Source organism: Rhinoderma darwinii, chromosome 4, assembly GCF_050947455.1.
Source record: "Rhinoderma darwinii isolate aRhiDar2 chromosome 4, aRhiDar2.hap1, whole genome shotgun sequence".
Classification (NCBI taxonomy): domain Eukaryota; kingdom Metazoa; phylum Chordata; class Amphibia; order Anura; family Rhinodermatidae; genus Rhinoderma; species Rhinoderma darwinii.
The window spans coordinates 399529050-399549855 of NC_134690.1; the positions used below are offsets into that span (position 1 = coordinate 399529050).

Below are 20806 nucleotides of genomic sequence, written 5' to 3' on the forward strand. Positions count from 1 at the left end.
AATAAAATCATGGGATGTGTCAAAATAGGCGTAGATGCTCATGACAAGAATATAGTTTTGCCTCAACACAAATCACTAGTCAAAATTGTGTACCATTTTGGGCACCTGTGTATAAGAAGGACAAGGCTGAACTTGAGCGGGTGCAGAGGAGGGCGACCAAGGTAATTAAGGGAATGGGTGGATGGAAGTACCAAGACAGGTTTTCATACTTGGGATTCTTCAGTTTGGAAAAAATAAGGCTAAGTGGCGATCTAATTAAAATGTACAATTATATGGATGGAAGTACAAAGGTCTGTCTAAAAAGCTTTTTATACCTAGTCCTGTATCCATGACAAGGGACATCCTCTACAAGGAAAGAAGGTCTCACCATCATCATAGACAGAGCTTCTTAACTGTAGGAGCAGTCACACTATGGAACTCTCTACTGTAAGAGCAGTCACACTATGGAACTCTACTGTAAGAGCAGTCATACTATGGAACCTCTACTGTAGGAGCAGTCACACTATGGAGCCTCTACTGTTAGAGCAGTCACACTATGGAGCCTCTACTGTAAGAGCAGTCACACTATGGAACCTCTACTGTAAGAGCAGTCACACTATGGAACCTCTACTGTAAGAGCAGTCACACTATGGAACTCTCTACTGTAAGAGCAGTCACACTATGGAACTCTACTGTAAGAGCAGTCATACTATGGAACCTCTACTGTAGGAGCAGTCACACTATGGAGCCTCTACTGTTAGAGCAGTCACACTATGGAGCCTCTACTGTAAGAGCAGTCACACTATGGAACCTCTACTGTAAGAGCAGTCACACTATGGAACTCTACTGTAAGAGCAGTCACACTATGGAACCTCTACTGTAAGAGCAGTCACACTATAGAACCTCTACTGTAAGAGCAGTCACACTATGGACCCTCTACTGTAAGAGCAGTCACACTATGGAACCTCTACTGTAAGAGCAGTCACACTATGGAACGCCCTACTGTAAGAGCAGTCACACTATGGAACCTCTACTGTAAGAGCAGTCACACTAAGGAACCCTCTACTGTAAGAGCAGTCACACTATGGAGCCTCTACTGTAAGAGCAGTCACACTATGGAACCTCTACTGTAAGAGCAGTCACACTATGGAACTCTACTGTAAGAGCAGTCACACTATGGAACCTCTACTGTAAGAGCAGTCACACTATAGAACCTCTACTGTAAGAGCAGTCACACTATGGACCCTCTACTGTAAGAGCAGTCACACTATGGAACCTCTACTGTAAGAGCAGTCACACTATGGAACGCCCTACTGTAAGAGCAGTCACACTATGGAACTCTACTGTAAGAGCAGTCACACTATGAAACTCTACTGTAAGAGCAGTCACACTATAGAACCGCTACTGTAAGAGCAGTCACACTATGGAACCTCTACTGTAAGAGCAGTCACACTATGGAACTCTACTGTAAGAGCAGTCACACTATAGAACCTCTACTGTAAGAGCAGTCACATTATAGAACCTCTACTGTAAGAGCAGTCACACTATAGAACCTCTACTGTAAGAGCAGTCACACTATGGAACTCTACTGTAAGAGCAGTTATACTATGGAACCTCTACTGTAAGAGCAGTCACACTATGGAACCTCTACTGTAAGAGCAGTCACACTATGGAACCCTCTACTGTAAGAGCAGTCACACTATGGAACCTCTACTGTAAGATCAGTCACATTATGGAACCTCTACTGTAAGATCAGTCACACTATGGAACCCTCTACTGTAAGAGCAGTCACACTATGGAACCTCTACTGTAAGATCAGTCACATTATGGAACCTCTACAGTAAGATCAGTCACACTATGGAACCCTCTACTGTAAGAGCAGTCACACTATGGAACCTCTACTGTAATAGCAGTCACACTATGGAACCTCTACTGTAAGAGTAGTCACATTATCGAATCTCTACTGTAAGATCAGTCACACTATGGAACCCTCTACTGTAAGAGTAGTCACATTATGGAGCCTCTACTGTAAGATCAGTCACACTATGGAACCCTCTACTGTAAGAGCAGTCACACTATGGAACCTCTACTGTAAGACTAGTCACACTATGGAATCTCCACTGTAAGATTAGTCACACTATGGAACCCTCTACTGTAAGAGCAGTCACACTATGGAACTCTCTACTGTAAGAGCAGTCACACTATGGACCTCTCTACTGTAAGAGCAGTCACACTATGGAACTCTCTACTGTAAGAGCAGTCACACTATGGAACTCTACTGTAAGAGCAGTCACACTATGGAACCCTCTACTGTAAGAGCAGTCACACTATGGAACTCTCTACTGTAAGAGCAGTCACACTATGGAACTCCCTACTGTAAGAGCAGTCACACTATGGAACGCTACTGTAAGAGCAGTCACACTATGAAACTCTCTACTGTAAGAGCAATCACACTATGGAACCCCTACTGTAAGAGCAATCACACTATGGAACTCTCTACTGTAAGAGCAGTCACACTATGGAACCTCTACTGTCAGACTATGCAACTCGCTGCCACAAGATGTTGTGATGGTTTGTTTTTTTTGCTTTTCTTAAAAGTTATAATATTACAAATTATCAGTGTTAGATTTTTGAAGATAGGATGTTGATTCAGGGATTTATTCTGATTGCCATAATTAGAGTCTGGAAATAATTGTCCTCCTATATGGGGCAATTGGCATCTGTCTCATAGGATATTTGCCTTCCTCTGGATTAACCTGGTAAGATTATAGGTTGTACTTGATAGACCAGTGTCTTTTTTCAACTGTATCAACTATGTAACTAATGATAATAAGATGACTCTGTTGACCATGACCTTTTATGAGAAGGAGATAAGGAGATTACTCTGTTGACCTTGTCTAAGTCTACACTGCAAAGCTGAAAAGTGATGTCAGCCTATTTTGAGTGCCCCTGAAAAATAAATAAACGCTAATTAATAAATTTTATGTACCCCAAAATGGTGCCAATGAAAACTATAACTCACCCTGCGGAAATCAAGCTGACATAAAGCTACGTCGATGGAAAAATAAAAACAGTTATGATGACACAATACAAATTATTTTAAATAAAGTGTTTTTATTGCGCAGAAATAGTAAAACATTAAAAAGCTATGCAAATATGGTATTTACATAATCCTACCAACCCACAGAATATAAATAATATGTGATTTATAACGCACGGTGAATGGCATACAACAAATTCCAAACAACAATGACTGAATTATTGTTGTTTTTTTCATTCCCTCCCAAAAAATGTATAAAAGTTGCTCAATACAATAAATGGAGCCATTAAAAGATACAAAGCAAAAAAAATAAATAAAAAAAAAAGCCCTCATATGACTATGTCAGTGAAAAATGAAAAGTTTATGGCTCTCGGAAAGGGTTGATGATAAAAATAAAAAAATTGCTGCATCTTGGCGGTCCAAATAGGCCACAACCTTAAGGGATTAAAGGGGTTCACAGGGAACTTTAGCATTGATGGCTTTAATTTCGACATGCCTGACATAAATGTCTTTTTTTCTGGAGCTGACGGCAAAAAAATCCTTTTTATTTTCTTTTTTACTGAGAATAGGGACCATCAGCAAGTAGTAAATGTAACCAATGCACAAGGTCTAATCCAAGTAACGGTAGTAACCAACTACTTAAACTACTTGAAGGTCAGTTCAAATATTCCGAACTACAGGCTTGGAAAGTGACTGCACTATAGAGATTGCATAGGAAACAGCTCATAAGCCCTTATTTAACTGCTGTCTATTTTGGCTGCCTTGTTTATTCCTGGAACCTCTGAAATAAACTAATTCAAATTAGAAACAATTTTTTTTTTCTAAACAAATTTACTAGAATTAGCAGTAGGATGTGGATACCTTTATGGTGCCCTGACTGATTTGCAAATCAAATTTTTGCTCATGTATTAAAATCCTCTAAAGTTCAGTTACATTGATGACGTTTCTTTGTGGTTTTTTTTTTTACATTGCTGCTTGTATCATATTATGTATCCTTTCTCTTTCTCTGAATAGCGTTGAACCATAATGCCAATCCCTGGAGTGTATCAGAAAGTGGCAGAGGGGCAGCAGTCCCAAAGAAAAATTGGGACTGTAGAGAACCCCAAAAAGTTCAAAGGACAAGATTTTAACAGCATACGGGACCTGTGTATCAATAGAAAGCAGCTTTTTGAGGATGACGTGTTCCCGGCTAACCTGTATTCTATCGGACAAAATTTACTATCGCAGGATAAACTGTTGAGCATCAAATGGAAGAGACCAACCGTAAGTTAATAAAAAAATGTTTTAAAAAAGTACATTATTATTATAATCATTATTAGTACCTGACACAATAAAAAAAAACAAATCATGCATATGACCTTATGTGTAATAGCCGACATGACCGTAATCACAGCTCCGACAGTGGTTATCACCCAGCTTTCCCCGACTCAAATATAAAACAAAATATATATATGTATATATATATATATATATATATATATATATATATATATATATATATATATATATATATATAACATTTTCTGATCGGTGGAGTCCAACCTCTGGGCTCGCTTTAGATCTGAATCACCTTCAAACTTTTCCATACACAGAGAAGACGCTCCCGGCTACCAGCTGTACAGAGTACTGCAGCATAACCTCATTCAGGAGGAGCCCTGTAGCCCCTTTATTCTCAGGATCGTGGGGGTCCTGGCAGTGGGATATCTTAGCATTATGCCATCACTTCAGGAGATGGGAAAACCGCTTTAAAGGAGTAGTCTGGATTAGAAAAAAAATTTTGAAATACCTTATGTATTCGCAGAACTTATACAGATAAATAAATAGAATATAGACATAATAATATATAAAAGGAATATAATAAATATCTATCGGCATGTTAAGTGTAAGAATTCAGACAATTTGCAGTAAGGCTGTGTTATCGTTGCCGATAATTGCCCTGTATAAACAGGGCAGCGATCAGCAGATGAAGGATCAAACGCTCGTTCATCTGCTGATCGTATTGTTTTACAAAAGAAGACGGAAGACGCGCTGCTGACATGATGATAATGTATGGGGCGAGCGATCGCAGTAACGACCGCTCGTCCCCATCCACAGCTCCTTGTGACAGGAGCAAACAAGCGCCAATTAACGATGTCTCGTTGATCGGCGCTCACTGCATCGGCTGCTTATCGGCCGGTGTAAAAAGGCCTTTAGAAACCTCAGATGCTCATCTTGTTTTTTCGTTCCAGATTTTTTATTTTAGAAGTGAGGTCATTTGTTGTTTCTTCCCTTGTTTCTAACTATTAATAGTATAGGTTTGCCTCTGGTAACCGCCTTATGAGCGATCCAAAAAGTGAACATGTTAGAAACCGAATCTTTGTTAAATAGGAAAAACATTTTTTGAGGGTCTGTTCAATCTCTGCATTTAGTTGTGTGGGTGATAGACATTTATTCTCCAGAGAGAAGTAGAGGCGTTATTAAAAGTTTCATCCAATGACAATGTAATTGCTGCATAATCTGACCAAGTAATGGTTTTAATTGTCGAACATCGTGCTTTATGTAGTAATGATCTATCCAACAGCAAGAGATCTAGATTTCTCCTATTTTTGACTTGCAGAAGGCTGGTTGGGGTGGGGCTTGATAAGGGGGCATTGCTTGGCTGTCTAATGTCCTGTGGCAGACAGAGCAGCGGTGGAGGGTTCATGCTGCAGACAGTTGTCTTACAGCTCGAGAGAGGTCTGATCTTCGGTTTGTGGGAAAAAAAGGAAAATGGCTGATCTCCTAGGACACTGGTATGAAAATTCTGTTTAGCTGCACAGGGGTCCACAATGTGGAAGTGGGCCCAGTCTGGCCACAGGGTTTATTTTAAAAAAACACTCACCATGTGTCTATCATAGACTACACATCATCCTAGTCAGCCTATCACAGAGCTGCTCAGTCATTGGCAAATACAGTCACAAAAGTAGTCTATCTGGGCCCACACACTGTTTTTTGCACAGCAGCCCTGCAGGGACACCTATAGAGGAGTTCTATATACCGCATATTACTCACCGTTTTGGTTGCCATATGAGACAGAATAGGATAGGAGGATGATGAGATAGGGATAGCATACTTTGTTTCTTTTTTTTTTTTTTTAATGGAACCATCCAGGATAAATTGATACACTGTGTTATGCCCAGTGCTGGTCCTGAAGGGACAGGGCATGACCCTCTTTGGTGTAATCAACAAGAAATCATAAAACAATGGTTATCCTAAGCAAAATCATGGCAGAATTGGTTTATTCTGGCAGCACATTATATTGAGTCCCTGTCCTTTGATATAAGACACATTTATAATCCTGTGCAGTAACACCAATTTTTATTTACATGACCCCCTATGAAACCAAACAAGCCTGCACTGCATACACGTATCTTTTTCATTTCTGTATATTTTTGTGTTGTAATTTCTTTACATGAATATGGGGGCGGCCATCTATCCTGAGCTGCTGCAACAGCAGTTTTTTTGCTTCATAGCCGGCACCTGGACTTAAGAAATTGACTTGTATCGGAGACTGTAGTGGGCATGCTCTGTGGATTGGGCAGAGGTCACCGTGCAGGGAGAGGGAGGAGAGAGGAGGAGAGCTGTCTCCATCAATGGGGTGATCTATTGTTATCTGCCTCCAGTTTTATAATAGAGGTGTTTCCTTTTACTGTAATCCTGCCGTCTAATGATAAATAAATACTGCCCCTGCCCCAACTGCACACAACAAAAAGTGAAAGAAAGTGTCATTCCATTGTGAGGGCGTTAATGTGTAAAAAGTGCAAGATTTCAAAACATTTTACATAAAAATTTCATGTATACAAGAGATGCATACGGTCTGATGAAGACGCCAGTTCGGTGTCGAAACGTGTCACTCCATCAAATGTAATAAAATGTATTTACGCATTACCTATTGAGGACGTCTTAATTTGTGATGAAGTAGTGCTTTTTGGCCTACCATTTTTTTCTGGACTTAATGTATACAATAGGTCATTTTCTGGCGATAGAATCCTTTAAGGGATTTTGACTGGAGGTTCCTGTTTTTGTAGGGAGGCAGGAATCATCCTAAATACATTGTATGAAGACATCCCTATAATTACGGAAGACAATGCAGAAATATTTCCTGAGGAATAGTGGAATATTATATTTTCACCTATATACTGATTGTTATAATACTCTTCTTTTTATCTCACATATTAGTCCAATTGCTTCATTCATTTTTTAAAAATCAAAATTTTTGTTACATTGTAATAATGCAACACAATTCTTAGAAAGAATCTCCAGTAAAAACGAAATGTTCCATTGTAATCTCCCAGTAGGTTTCATTGGACCTACTTTTTTTAGTAGGCAGTGATCCAATTACATAGTAGTCTTCTCTCGGCAATATCTGAAATCTCGGCTTCCAACATTGTGCTGCCCAATAATACTGGCAGCTGGCCTAACCCACATTGTAAACATGTTATGAACGTGGGATAATGATAGGTAAAGCTGTGATAAGAGCGTAAGAAAAAAACGCTGAATTAGTTTAGCAGCAGCTGTTAAAGTTATCAGAGGGTGCAGCATAAGATATAAAACTGAATGCAATGTCTGTGCTGGTAATTGGCTATTGGATAAATGGAGGGTTGTTAGACTGGTACTGGAAAACGGACGAGCAACCAAGAAGGATCTCAACGGAAAGTACAATGTCGGACACTACAATGTAGGGGGATGGGAAAAAGTTGGCCAAACAAAGTATATAGTAGCTGCTCTAAAAAACTGGAGCATATATTGTTACCAAGACAGGTTCCTAAAGATGAAATATGAAGGCTGAACTCTAGGATGTAACCAGGGATGGCATCAACACCTGGGCAGGTGCCATGACCCACTTGGCTTGGGGTTCTTATGACTATCTGAGTAAACATGCTTTACTCGTGTTGAGCCAAGGGTGGGGTAAAGAGGGGACCAACTGTGATGGTGTCCAACCATGTACTCTAAACAGCATGCAACGTGGTAGGGAAAAAAGAAGACCGAAAACAGTGTCCACATGGTCAACATGTTACTGGATTCTTGCTTTCATGGAGTCCCACTACAATTTTTTGAGCCGCCTCACCCAAAAGTAACAGGCAGGTTATGAACGGAGACAGGATGGACATGGTTTGGATGACAAGTCAAGAGGAAGCAAAGACAAAGAGCAGACACCGTGAACTAGATCAGATACGATACCACTTAGGCTCAAGACTTTTTGTGTGTTTGATTTAGAGGTCGAACTTATTAAACAGCCCGCCCATAAAAAATCCTAAATCTACACTACAAGTTCCCCATCACGCCATTCCTGCATCACATTAAACGGTATTCGACATAAGAGATTATCCCCTATCCCCACCGTCCTTGGTGACAATTTTAGTTGAGATTTTTATATAAGAATTGACCCAATGATATTGCCTTTTACATGACCCGGTCTTTCCATTTGAGCCGTTAAACTGTTCACATAACAAATAAAAACCAGATTAAAAAACATTCTAGAAGTTCTTTACTTTGACTAATCTGCTCCATGTTGACAAAGGGCTCGTTCTGGGATCATATTAAAAGTTGGACAAAGAGAAGGCCAAGACTGTACGCCAACACCAGTCCACCACCTATACCAATGTGTATGTACTAGGTGTGCCCCAAGGGAGCGATCAAATATTCCCACGAGATGTATAGTGAAAATACATCATCTGCTGCTGGTTTCCCATGTAGTGACCATTACTGGGGAAATTAGTATAACCTGTGGCCCATTAAATGGTGCTTAGTGGTTGGCCCTGGTATGGGACATCCCCCTATCAAGTCCATATGCCCGAATGGGGATATAGACAGGGGTTGTCCTGATGGGACAACTTCTTTAAAATATCCATTGTCTAGAAATAGTGTAGCCTGCAGTGTCATTGAAATATCCTTATATACTTATATATTATTTCCACATGGGAAGTTTTCATTAAAGGAACATTCAATCAGTTTTATTATATACCCTCTGGCTAAAAGTAATTGGACCCCTAACCATCACACCTAGATGAGCTTCTTGGACGTCCCACTCCCAAACATGGGGGTTATATACATTTGAGCCTATTTTGCAGCCATAACAGCTTCACCTTTTCTGCGAAGGCTTTCCACAAGATTCTGGAGTTTGTGGGATTTTTTTGCCCATTCATCCAGAAGAGCTTTTGTCAGGTCAAACACTGATGTTGATGAGAAGTTCTGGCTTATGATTGCTATTCCAATTCCTTCCTCATTCCAGATATACTGATTTAATAACCAGAGTAGAAAGCTTCTACAAAGAGTGTCACTCACTATGGAAGACCCAGTATGTCTCTGCAATACAATAGCCCATTGATTTAAATTTAAACCGTGTAATACTTAATTTCTCCTGTGGTGGAGCTGCAGAGAAATACAACACTTGATGTTAGGATTCCAAGCCGATCGCTGGGGGTCCCACCTTGTAACACCTTGTAAGTAGTTTATCATCAGGGCTCCCTTCTTACAAAAAAGATTTTTCAAATTGGAGGACCCCTTTAATACAGTATGTAACCGGTTTTCATGGGTAGAAAGATGATCTGGAATTTAACCAGCCTTATTTTCCTGTAGACAAAAGAGTTTGTGCAGGTGTTTCTCTTCAGTCCATAGTCCTGTAATATGATCTATGCAGTTATCTAAGTACAGTACTATTATAATATCTTCACAATGAGCCACAGTCATTTAATACTTTGCACACACACAAGTCATATCACAGGTCCAGAGCTCAGCTACTTATTTTTTTTTTTTTGCTTTCTTGCCACATACATCTATAATTACTTATGCCCATGATTACTTTTGGTAACCTCTTACTTGCTTTTTATATATTAGTAGTGGTTTCCCGTTACTGTTTGTATACAGGCACCAGCTGGTCGTAGACTTACAGTAAAGTCCGGTTTACACAACTCCTTATAATGTGCCCTATGGATGGCTAATATAAGGGGGCAGGGTCATCTGATTGACCCCCCCCCCCCCCCTGAAACCCAGAAAACACTAGTATTTGTTTACACAGTGAAAAAAAGATGATCATTCAGATTCCTAGAAGTGATTCCTGGAAAGTGAGAAAAGGATTTAAAATGAGAACATTAAAATCTATAAAGTGATCAGCGGCTGGATAACTCTGGCGCCGCTTATCTTGATTCTAGTGGACAATAATAATTATCCCTTTAGATATCAAACATGGCAGAATAATTTTTTTTCACTGAGAATGGACATATATATGTGTTTTTTTAGTCCCCTTAAGCATCAGAATAACTATTTTGGTCTTCATTTTCCTAAAACAGAGCTCCAAATCCCCTGCATAGACATAGAGGTAAATGATAAAATATAGACTTTCTGCAGATACCACTAGGGGGAGCTCACTGCATACTGTGATCTTATTGAATTCAGTGTATAAACTGTATGCAGTAAGCTCTTAAGCTCCCCCTAGTGGTGGCTACAGGCAGACAAATTTGAAATTACCCCCATGTCTATGCGGGTGATATGGAGAAAAATGAAGACTTATTAGATATATTATAGAATTATTCAACACTGTAAATTGGCCCAAAATTCTATGTTTCTAAAATCCAATAGAAATGAATGGTAAATATATTGTATGGCGGAAGAGGTAGAGAGCAGTCAGTATCATTCCGTCATGTTTGACTCGTTATTTCGATGTCAGAAGTGGTTACTATATTTTTCCCTTTCGTGATAGAACATTTGGTTTACAAGCAGATTCGCTCATTCACGTACATAAGTAGCGTTCCTGCGTCATTAGTCAAACACGACTTCTTGATAACGATCAGCTGGCGATAAGAAACTGCACCAGAGCAAATGGTAACAAATAATTACATTCTAATTAGAACGTTAAAAAAATAAATCTTCTGTTAATGACTTTACTGTAGGGCAGGGGAGGGAGGGAGATTCTTAGCGGACAGTATAAAGTCTAATACTTCTTTAACCCCTTAGTGACCAGTCTATTTTAGGCCCTAATGACCAAGCTTTTTTTTTTAAAGTTTTTCCATCGTCTCATTCGAGGAGCTATAACTTTTTTATTTTTGCATCGACATAGCTGTATAAGGGCTTGTTTTTTTTGCAGGACAAGTTGTATTTTTTAATAGCACCATTTTAGAGTACATATCATTTATTGATTAACTTTTATTTAACTTTTTTTGGGGGTAATAGAAAAAAAACAGCAATTTTGCCACTTTTTTGCGTCCTAAATTTACACCGTTTACCGTGTGGTATAAATAACAAAATAATTGTATTCAGCAGGTCATTACAATTGTAGCGATACAAAATTGATATAGATTTTTTATGTTTTACTACTTTTACTCAGTAAAAACCACTTTTCTTTAAAAAACAAATTTGTTTTTTTGTCTCCATATTTGAAGAGGCATAACTTTTATTTTTCCGCCGATGCAGCTGTATGAGGACTTTTTTTTTGCGGGATGACTTGTACTTTTTATTGGTAACATTTTGGAGTCCATGCAACTTTTTGATCACTTCCTATCAGAGTTTTCTTAAGGCAGGACTCACAGAAAACAGCAATTCTTGCATTGTTGTATATTTTATTTTTATGCCGTTCACCGAGTGGGTTAAATAATGTAGTGACTTTATAGTTGGTGGTTGTTACGGACGTGGCGATACCAAATATGTGTAACTTTTAAATGTTTATTTTTTTTTAAATAATAATAATAATAAAGCATTTTGTAATTTGGGAAAAAGTGTGTTTTTTCATTTTTTTTCACATATTTTTTTATTATTAAAGTGTAGCTAAACGTTTGACAAACTTCTAACATGTCATAGTGAAACGTCAGAAGTTTGGATTAGTGGGGGTCTGAGCACTGAGACTCCCACCAATCGTTAGAACGAAGCAGCTGAAGGTCTGTGGTGAGCGCTCAGCTGCTTCGTGTCTGTTCGGCTTTTTCCGGAAATAAATGTATCATAGACTTTCCATTGAGTCCGTACACCGATACCGATTTATTTCCGGAAAAAAACGAACAGACACTAAGCGGCAGAACGCTCACACGAGTGCTTCAGTTTTTTCGTTTTAGCGATTGGTGGGGGTCTCAGTGCTCGGACCCCCACCAATCCACACTTCTGAGATGCCCCCAGCTCCCATAGAAGACACCGGCATCCTGCGATCTTAGTCAGGGTGCCGGTGGTGTGAGAGAGGGAGCTCCCTCCCTCTCTCCAAAACTACTCAGATGCGGCACTCGCTATTGAGCGCCGCATCTGAGCGTTAAAAGGGCGAGATCAATACTGATATCGATCTCACCCGTTTGAACAGCTCTGCTCCCTTTAACTGCTCCCGGCGCGGTTTATTTATTACAATGCAGCACCGTGAAAAGACATATATTATTTAAATTAATGTAAGTTTTTATTATAAACATTTTTTATTTTTATTTTTTTATCTTTTATGATTATCAATGCAAATATAAATCCTGAAATACTTCAGTTTTTACAGTGGCCACTCGCATTTATACAAGATGCTGATGTTTAGGCCACGTTCACACGTGGCGGAATTGCTGTTGAATTCCACTGTGGACAGTCCGCAGTGGAATTCTCCAGCGGCCGTTTTTTACATTTGTTTCTATATATTTTTAGGAAACTTAGTTCAGACGTTGCGGAGAATAACTGTGCGGCTGCGGTGCAGAATTTTTCCTTCAGCAGCAAGCGCATTATGTTGTGGAGAAGCAGTGGAATCTCACTTCGGATTTCAGTCTTTGCAATGCAAAAACTGAAATCTGTGGCAAGTCCGCTGTCTTTTCTGCAACGTCTGAATTACCTGTCAAATATGAAAATGTTGGTGCAGATTCGTTGCGTAATTGCCCCAAATCTGCACCAACATTTGCTGCGGAAAATTTCTGCCACGTGTGACCGTGGCCTTACTGTTTCCAGGAGTTACTGATCAGCTTTACTGTGTAGACCGGGACAGCGTCAACCCGTCATCTCACTATAAATAGAGGATGGGGTCAGCAATGTCATTTCATTAGCATTAGGGTATGTGGTCAGCAGGTCATCTCATTATCATTTTATGTGGCCGGGGATATAAAAGATTTTTCTTTTTTTTTTAGATAAATTAGGATAGGACAGTAACACTATATAACATATACACAGACATAGCACGGTTATGCCCCTGTTACTCCCTGGTCATTAAGGGAGGGGGTTGTGCTCTTCCTCTTCCTGGAGACTAACAATCTATGACACTTCTTTGTCAATTAAATTCTCATTCATTGCTGCTGCCGCAAAGCAAACACACCCTGTTGTATTGTATATACAGTTAATACAGAAAGTAATTAGGTGTCTCAAATAAGGTTGCCCCCTGGGGAAACATTTTACAAGAAAAGCAATATTTAAAAAAAAAAACAATCAGAAAATGATGACGAATCAAAACATAAAGTAAATGATAATGTTGCAGAACCATTACACAATAATTAACCCCCTTTACACACCATGTCACACCGTCATTCCTATAACACTTCCCTATAACTATGTAATGAGTCACTCTCATTATAATGCACTTTCATTCCGTTCCTGGGTTTTCGCCCAAGTTATTACTTTCACTCATGCACAAATAAAATGACACATAATAATAATACAGCCGCACAGTCATGAAAGAACCTGCTCAGGAGGTGTCTAAGTAGTGCATAATGTTATAGCTGGACTTTCCTTCACCGGAGGCAGCCATTCAAATAAATGGCCTAGTACTGTATCTAAATAGTGGTTTGTTGATATACCCCCGACACTCAGCACCAGTGGAACTTGCCATGCCAGCTCAAAACTTTCCCCCAACTATGCCCCTGTAATACAATAATACTATTTTTTTTTTAAATAGTCCGCCAACAGTATTTTCCAAGGTATGTAATTTTCACATTTAACATACAAACTCCTATAATACTGCTCCTATGTACATTAATATAACTACTATAATACTGCTGCCTATATACAAGTATATAACTACTATAATACTGCCCCCTATATACAAGAATATAACTACTATAATACTGCCCCTATATAGAAGAATATAACTACTATAATACTGCCCCCTATATACAAGAATATAACTACTATAACACTGCTCCTATATACAAGAATATAACTACTATAATACTGCTCCTATATACAAGAATGTAACTACAATAATACTGCCCCTATATACAAGAATATAACTACTATAATACTGCTCCCTATATACAAGAATATAACTACTATAATACTGCCCCTATATACAGGAATATAACTACTATAATACTGCCCCCTATATACAAGAATATAACTACTATAATACTGCCCCTATATACAAGAATATAACTACTATAATACTGCTCCTATATACAAGAATATAACTACTATAATACTGCCTCCTATATACAAGAATATAACTACTATAAACCTGCCCCTATATACAAGAATATAACTACTATAATACTACTCCTATATACAAGAATATAATTACTATAATACTGCCCCCTATATACAAGAATATAACTACTATAATACTGCCCCTATATACAAGAATATAACTATTATAATACTGCTCCCTATATACAAGAATATAACTACTATAATACTGCCCCTATATACAAGAATATAACTACTATAATACTGCCCCTATATACAGGAATATAACTACTATAATACTGTCCCCTATATACAAGAATATACTATTATAATACTGCCCCTATATACAAGAATATAACTACTATAATACTGCTCCTATACACAAGAGTATAACTACTATAATACTGCCCCCTATATACAAGAATATAACTACTATAATACTGCCCCCTATATACAAGAATATAACTACTATAACACTGCTCCTATATACAAGAATATAACTACTATAATACTGCTCCTATATACAAGAATATAACTTCTATAATACTGCTCCTATATATAAGAATATAACTACTTTAATACTGCTCCTATATACAAGAATATAACTACTATAATACTGTCCCTATATACAAGAATATAACTACTATAATACTGCCCCTATATACAAGAATATAGCTACTATAATACTGTCCCTATATACAAGAATATAACTACTATAATACTGCCCCTATGTACAAGAATATAACTACTATAATACTGCCCCCTATATACAAGAATATAACTACTATAATACTGTCCCTATATACAAGAATATAACTACTATAATGCTGTCCCCTATATACAAGACTATAACTACTATAATACTGCTCCTATATACAAGAATATAACTACTATAATAGTGCCCCCTATATACAAGAATATAACTACTACAACACTGCTCCTATATACAAGAATATAACTACTATAATACTGCCCCCTATATACAAGAATATAACTACTGTAATACTATGATAAAGTTTGTAGGAGAATTTCATCTGCCTGAGTTCCTCTATATACTAATATATGATAAATTAATGCTGTCCCCTATATACAAGACTATAACTACTATAATACTATAATACTGCCCCCTATATACAAGAAAATAACTACTATAATACTGCCCCTATATACAAGAATATAACTACTATAATACTGCCCCTATATACAAGAATATAACTACTACAACACTGCCCCTATATACAAGAATATTACTATTATAATACTGTCCCCTATATACAAGACTATAACTACTATAATACTGCTCCTATATACAAGAATATAACTACTATAACACTGCTCCTATATACAAGAATATAACTACTACAACACTGCTCCTATATACAAGAATATAACTACTATAATACTGCTCCTATATACAAGAATATAACTACTATAATACTGCTCCTATATACAAGAATATAACGACTATAATACTGCCTCCTATATACAAGAGTATAACTACTATAATACTGCTCCCTATATACAAGAATATAACTACTATTATACTGCCCCCTATATACAAGAATATAACTACTATAATACTGCTCCTATATACAAGAATATAACTACTATAATACTGCTCCTATATATACAAGGATATAACTACTATAATAGTGCCCCCTATATACAAGAATATAACTACTATAATACTGCCCCCTATATACAATAATATAACTACTATAATACTGCTCCTATATACAAGAATATAACTACTATAATACTGCCTCCTGTATACAAGAATATAACTACTATAATACTGCCCCCTATATACAAGAATATAACTACTATAATACTGCTCCTATATACAAGAATATAACTACTATAATACTGCTCCTATATACAAGAATATAACTACTATAATGCTGCTCCTATATACAAGAATATAACTACTATAATACTGCCCCCTATATACAAGAATATAACTACTATAATACTGCTCCTATATACAAGAATATAACTACTGTAATACTATGATAAAGTTTGTAGGAGAATTTCATCTGCCTGAGTTCCTCTATATACTAATATATGATAAATTGTGATTATTATAATTTTCATATTTAGAAAACTTCTTAATGTTAAGCAGGTGTCACTTATTCCCGGCAGATGCGTTTGTTTTCCCCTCCATTCCTCCTGTATCCATATTTATATTTGCAGTTTAGGTTTAATGTGCTCTTAAATATTTATTAGATGTCAGTTCGGGTTCCGTCTCCTCAAACACAGTCATGCAGATTGGTGATACAGCAGGTAGCAGCGCAGCCCACGGCTCAGCCTTCTAGGGGTCACCTTCAGAAAGAATTAATTGGTGACTGCTTTCTCATTATATAAATACATAGATTTATTATGGGCGCTCGGGTCGCACGTTCCAGGTCCAGCAGGATAGGCCAGTATGTAAAATATTAAGTCTAGAGACATAAATTTTCTCCAGCCATAAACGCTAACAATTTCTGGGATATGGAGGACGGAAGACCCTGAGGTCTCCTTGGTCCGAAGTCGCCACGGAGGAACCTTCAACTTGTGCTTCTCGGTTTCCATCATCATCTTGATTTAGTATTATTACTACAGAGCAGCAACATATTCTGTGGCGTTGTATGGAGATGGTTTCATTTATATAGGACCAGGTGGATGAATTCACCTCCTTGCTGCTACTATAGAACATTAAAGAGGTCGTCTCAACAAGTCGTGCCAAGTCCTCCAGAGCGGGAGCCATTTTTACTAGCAGGGCCAGGACAAGGATTAGGCAGTGATGGGATGAGGGGCACAATTGGGCATGGCAACAATAAATGCATAATCATCCTTTCTGAATTTAGGACGTGCTGACTATACAGAGATGATCGGCACTACATATACGCTGCTTAGCTCTACCATGCAGAAGTAGTCTGTTACAGATCGCTCCTGCTGGGAGTTTCTCCTCCAGGGCTGATCCCTAGCACAGGATAGGTCACATAGAGAAGAGGAGCGCAGCTCTGAAGGAACGGGGATGAGGTGGATAAATAATACAGCAGGGAAGACTGTGACCGGGGAGTTCCATATGGGGTCATTGTGGCTGCCCATAAAGAGGAACTTGTGGCTGACGTTTAGGGGCATCACGACTGCCAATATATAAAGGCATTGTGGTTGACGCTTGGGCGTTGTGACCAGTAACAGAGGGGTATAGTGACTTGTGCTGTGGGTACAGTGACTGGCAAAAGGGGGCATTGTGGCTAATTATAGGGGAATTCTGTCTGACAGTGGGTGCATATGGTGTCTGGAAATAGGGGGACATTGTGAGCGAATTTGTGGCAGACACTGCGAGGCATTGTGGCTAGCAAAACGGGTTCATTGTGGCTGGAATTATGTTTGAGAATTGAGGACATTGTGGTTAATGTTGGATGCATTTTAGGGGTACACTGTGGCTGACACTGTATGGGGCTGTTTGTATTAGGAAGGATCGGGAGCAATTTGCTTTATCTGTCTTGGGCGCCGTAGCAGCTTGTCCTGTCCCTGCTTTCTGCTCTGGCTAATAGAAGGGGGTCCTAAGTAGTAGACCTAGACCTTTCTCCATGATGTCCAAGGGCCTGTAGACTTTTCCGATATTGCATTTAGCCATGTTCTATAAGAAGGGCCTGAAGACATGGGACAGCGTCTTGACATGAAAGACAGTCTTTGGCGTCTTCTTAATTTAACCATAAAGACTCATATGGACAGGGATAGTCGTCTTGAGACAACTCTTTGAACAGTTCGGCAATATCGCAGTGCCCAATGGTCATCAAATTAATGGTCTGGTACCTAACCAAGACAACACTGTCCAGAGGTGAACCTCCAGCTGAGGGGCTCCGTGGAGCGAATTACCACAATCATACTTCTATATCGCTTACCATCTCGTATTATGTGATCGAACGGAGCCAGGGAAAGTGGCATCCTAAAGTTATACTGCCAGTGGTTTAGGGTGGTTACCGCAATACTCTGCAAATTTGACCACTATAGACTCCAAGATGAGACAAAACTGTTATACCTGCTCGTAACGATAAACTTGCTAAGGATATAGCCGAGTTTTTTATTCATCACTCCATGATATCTTGATCGTCGAGCAGTGGTATTCTATCAGATTAACCCTTTGGAAACACGGCCAATTTGCGTTTTTTCATTTTTGTTTTATCCGCCCCACCTTCCAAAAGCCATAACTTCTTTGTTTTTTTTGTCGACGGGTCCGGTGCACAAAAGAGACAAATAGAAACCACGGGCACCGGCTCCGTCACCATTGAAATTAAAGGACACCTCTGGTTTCCATCGATGTCAGTTTGTGTCTGCTTAGGGTCCCGTTCTGACAGAAACCTCAGACGGAACGCCAGAACGGGACCCCAACGCAGATGTGAACAGAGCCTAAGGAGTACAAAGATGGCCCCTAGGATGCCATAACAACCATTGTAACCGGCTGATCAAAGAGAACTTTGATTCCACCCGTGGCAGTGAGGTGTCGGCTGTATAACACAGCCGTCACCCGCCGAGTATGGAGAGCGCTCAGCCTGTGAGCGCGCTCTATACATCCCCTTGGCGACAGCAACGTAATAGTTCATGGAATGTCGCCAAGGGGTTAATATATTGCGTTCTCATTTATTTATATTGCTCTGCCAACATATTTTGCAGCACTGCACAGAAATAGTCATCACTCTCGTCAGTTCCTGTTCTTAAAGGGGATCTGTCACTAGGTCATATAAATTGAACTGATTTACTGACATGAATCGCAATGTCTTTCTGATTCCAGCGCTGTTTTTCTTTTTTTCCTGGACCCCCCTGTTCCAGAGATATGGCCCACTGTTATCTTGACTCCCTCTATGCTACTTTGCTGCAGTTAGCCAACAGGGCGGGAACTACTCTTAAGCTGCCTCGCACTGATTGGTCTGCATCAGAGGTAAGGGAAGCTAGCTCCACCCCGTTGGCTAACTACAGCAAATTAGCATAAACGCAACCAACACAACACTGGGTCATATCTCTGGAACGGGGGGGTTCAGAAAAAAAAGAAAAACAGCTTTGGAAACAGGGAGACAGGGAGGTCAGTTAACTAGTTCAACTTATATGACCCAGTGACATGTTCTCTTTTAGGGACACATTAATAGGAAGCCAATAAACCTGTTAGTAGATTTTTTTTTGGGAGTGTGGAAGGAAACGTAGAGATCATACAGACTACATGCAGATGTTGCCCATAGCGTGATTCAAACCCAGGATCCCAGCGCTACAAGACCGTTAAAGATTAAACTCTGCTACATCTGCTGCATTTCTATATAGTAGGGGTGACATTTAGCTGTAATGATTCGTTGGTTAATGGTGCGGTAAATGACCGGCGGACATGTGATGTGGCCATATTATATAAGAAGGTCCTGAAGATGTCAGATGCCTTCAGGACATGGAACGCATCTCCTGTTGTCTTCTAAGCCGACCCGTATGAAGTTATTTGGATGTAGTGTAATGGATTTTGCTATTTGAGAATACATTTAAGCATCCCGACAGATGGTGGCTTTTGCTATACTGCGTTGGTAAATGGAGCAGTACAACATATAGCGTGGGGGGGGGGCTATTTGAAAGTATGAAGGATAAGACGACCTTGAGAAATAAAGAGATGTGTTCTGGAGCGGATACTCTGGTCTGATCTTTTCACAACTTCATTTTACTGACATATCCCCAGGGCTCTGATGCAAATGATAAACATGCAAACGCTTTACAGGGCGCTCAGTGTACCTTAAAGTGCAAATTCTGCTGTGAAGGGAAAAAAGCCTGACAGATGCACTTTGGTTATTGCTGCCAAGGAAATGACCAAAGGAAAAAGAAAAATCATTCAGTGTTTATTACGCTGAGCTGTGTATAATGATATTAACTATTAAGCTGCATGCAGGAGCCATGACAATGCTGATCCACAGAAGTACCTGTGTACACGGACACCACTAGAGAATCACAGAAATACTGGGGTCTGACCAAAGAGGGGGCAGTATTATAGAAGTTATAGTCTTGCATATAGGGGCAGTATTACAATAGCTATATTATTGTACATAGGGGGCAGTATTATAGTCGTTATATTCTTGTATTTAGGAGCAGTATTATAGTAGTTATATTCTTGTATATAGGAGCAGTATAATAGTAGTTATATTCTTGTATATAGGGGGCAGTATTATAGTAGTTATATTCTTGTATATAGGCGCAGTATTATAGTAGTTATATTCTTGTATATAGGAGCAGTATTATAGTAGTTATATTCTTGTATATAGGGGAGTATTATAGTAGTTATATTCTTGTATATAGGAGCAGTATTATAGTAGTTATATTCTTGTATATAGGAGGCAGTATTATAGTAGTTATATTCTTGTATATAGGGGGCAGTATTATAGTAGTTATATTCTTGTATATAGGAGCAGTATTATAGTAGTTATA

General features: G+C 38.9%; 1 protein-coding gene across 1 annotated transcript in view; it reads left to right on the forward strand.

Annotated features, from left to right (window-relative positions):
- The first annotated feature begins 4045 nt into the window (after positions 1-4045).
- The window catches only part of LOC142761435 (calpain-13-like), a 132822-nt gene continuing 116061 nt past the window's right edge, over positions 4046-20806 (forward strand). The window contains exon 1 of the mRNA XM_075864625.1: positions 4046-4282. Coding sequence (XP_075720740.1) covers positions 4046-4282 — 237 coding nt within the window. The remainder of the gene's footprint in view (positions 4283-20806) is intronic.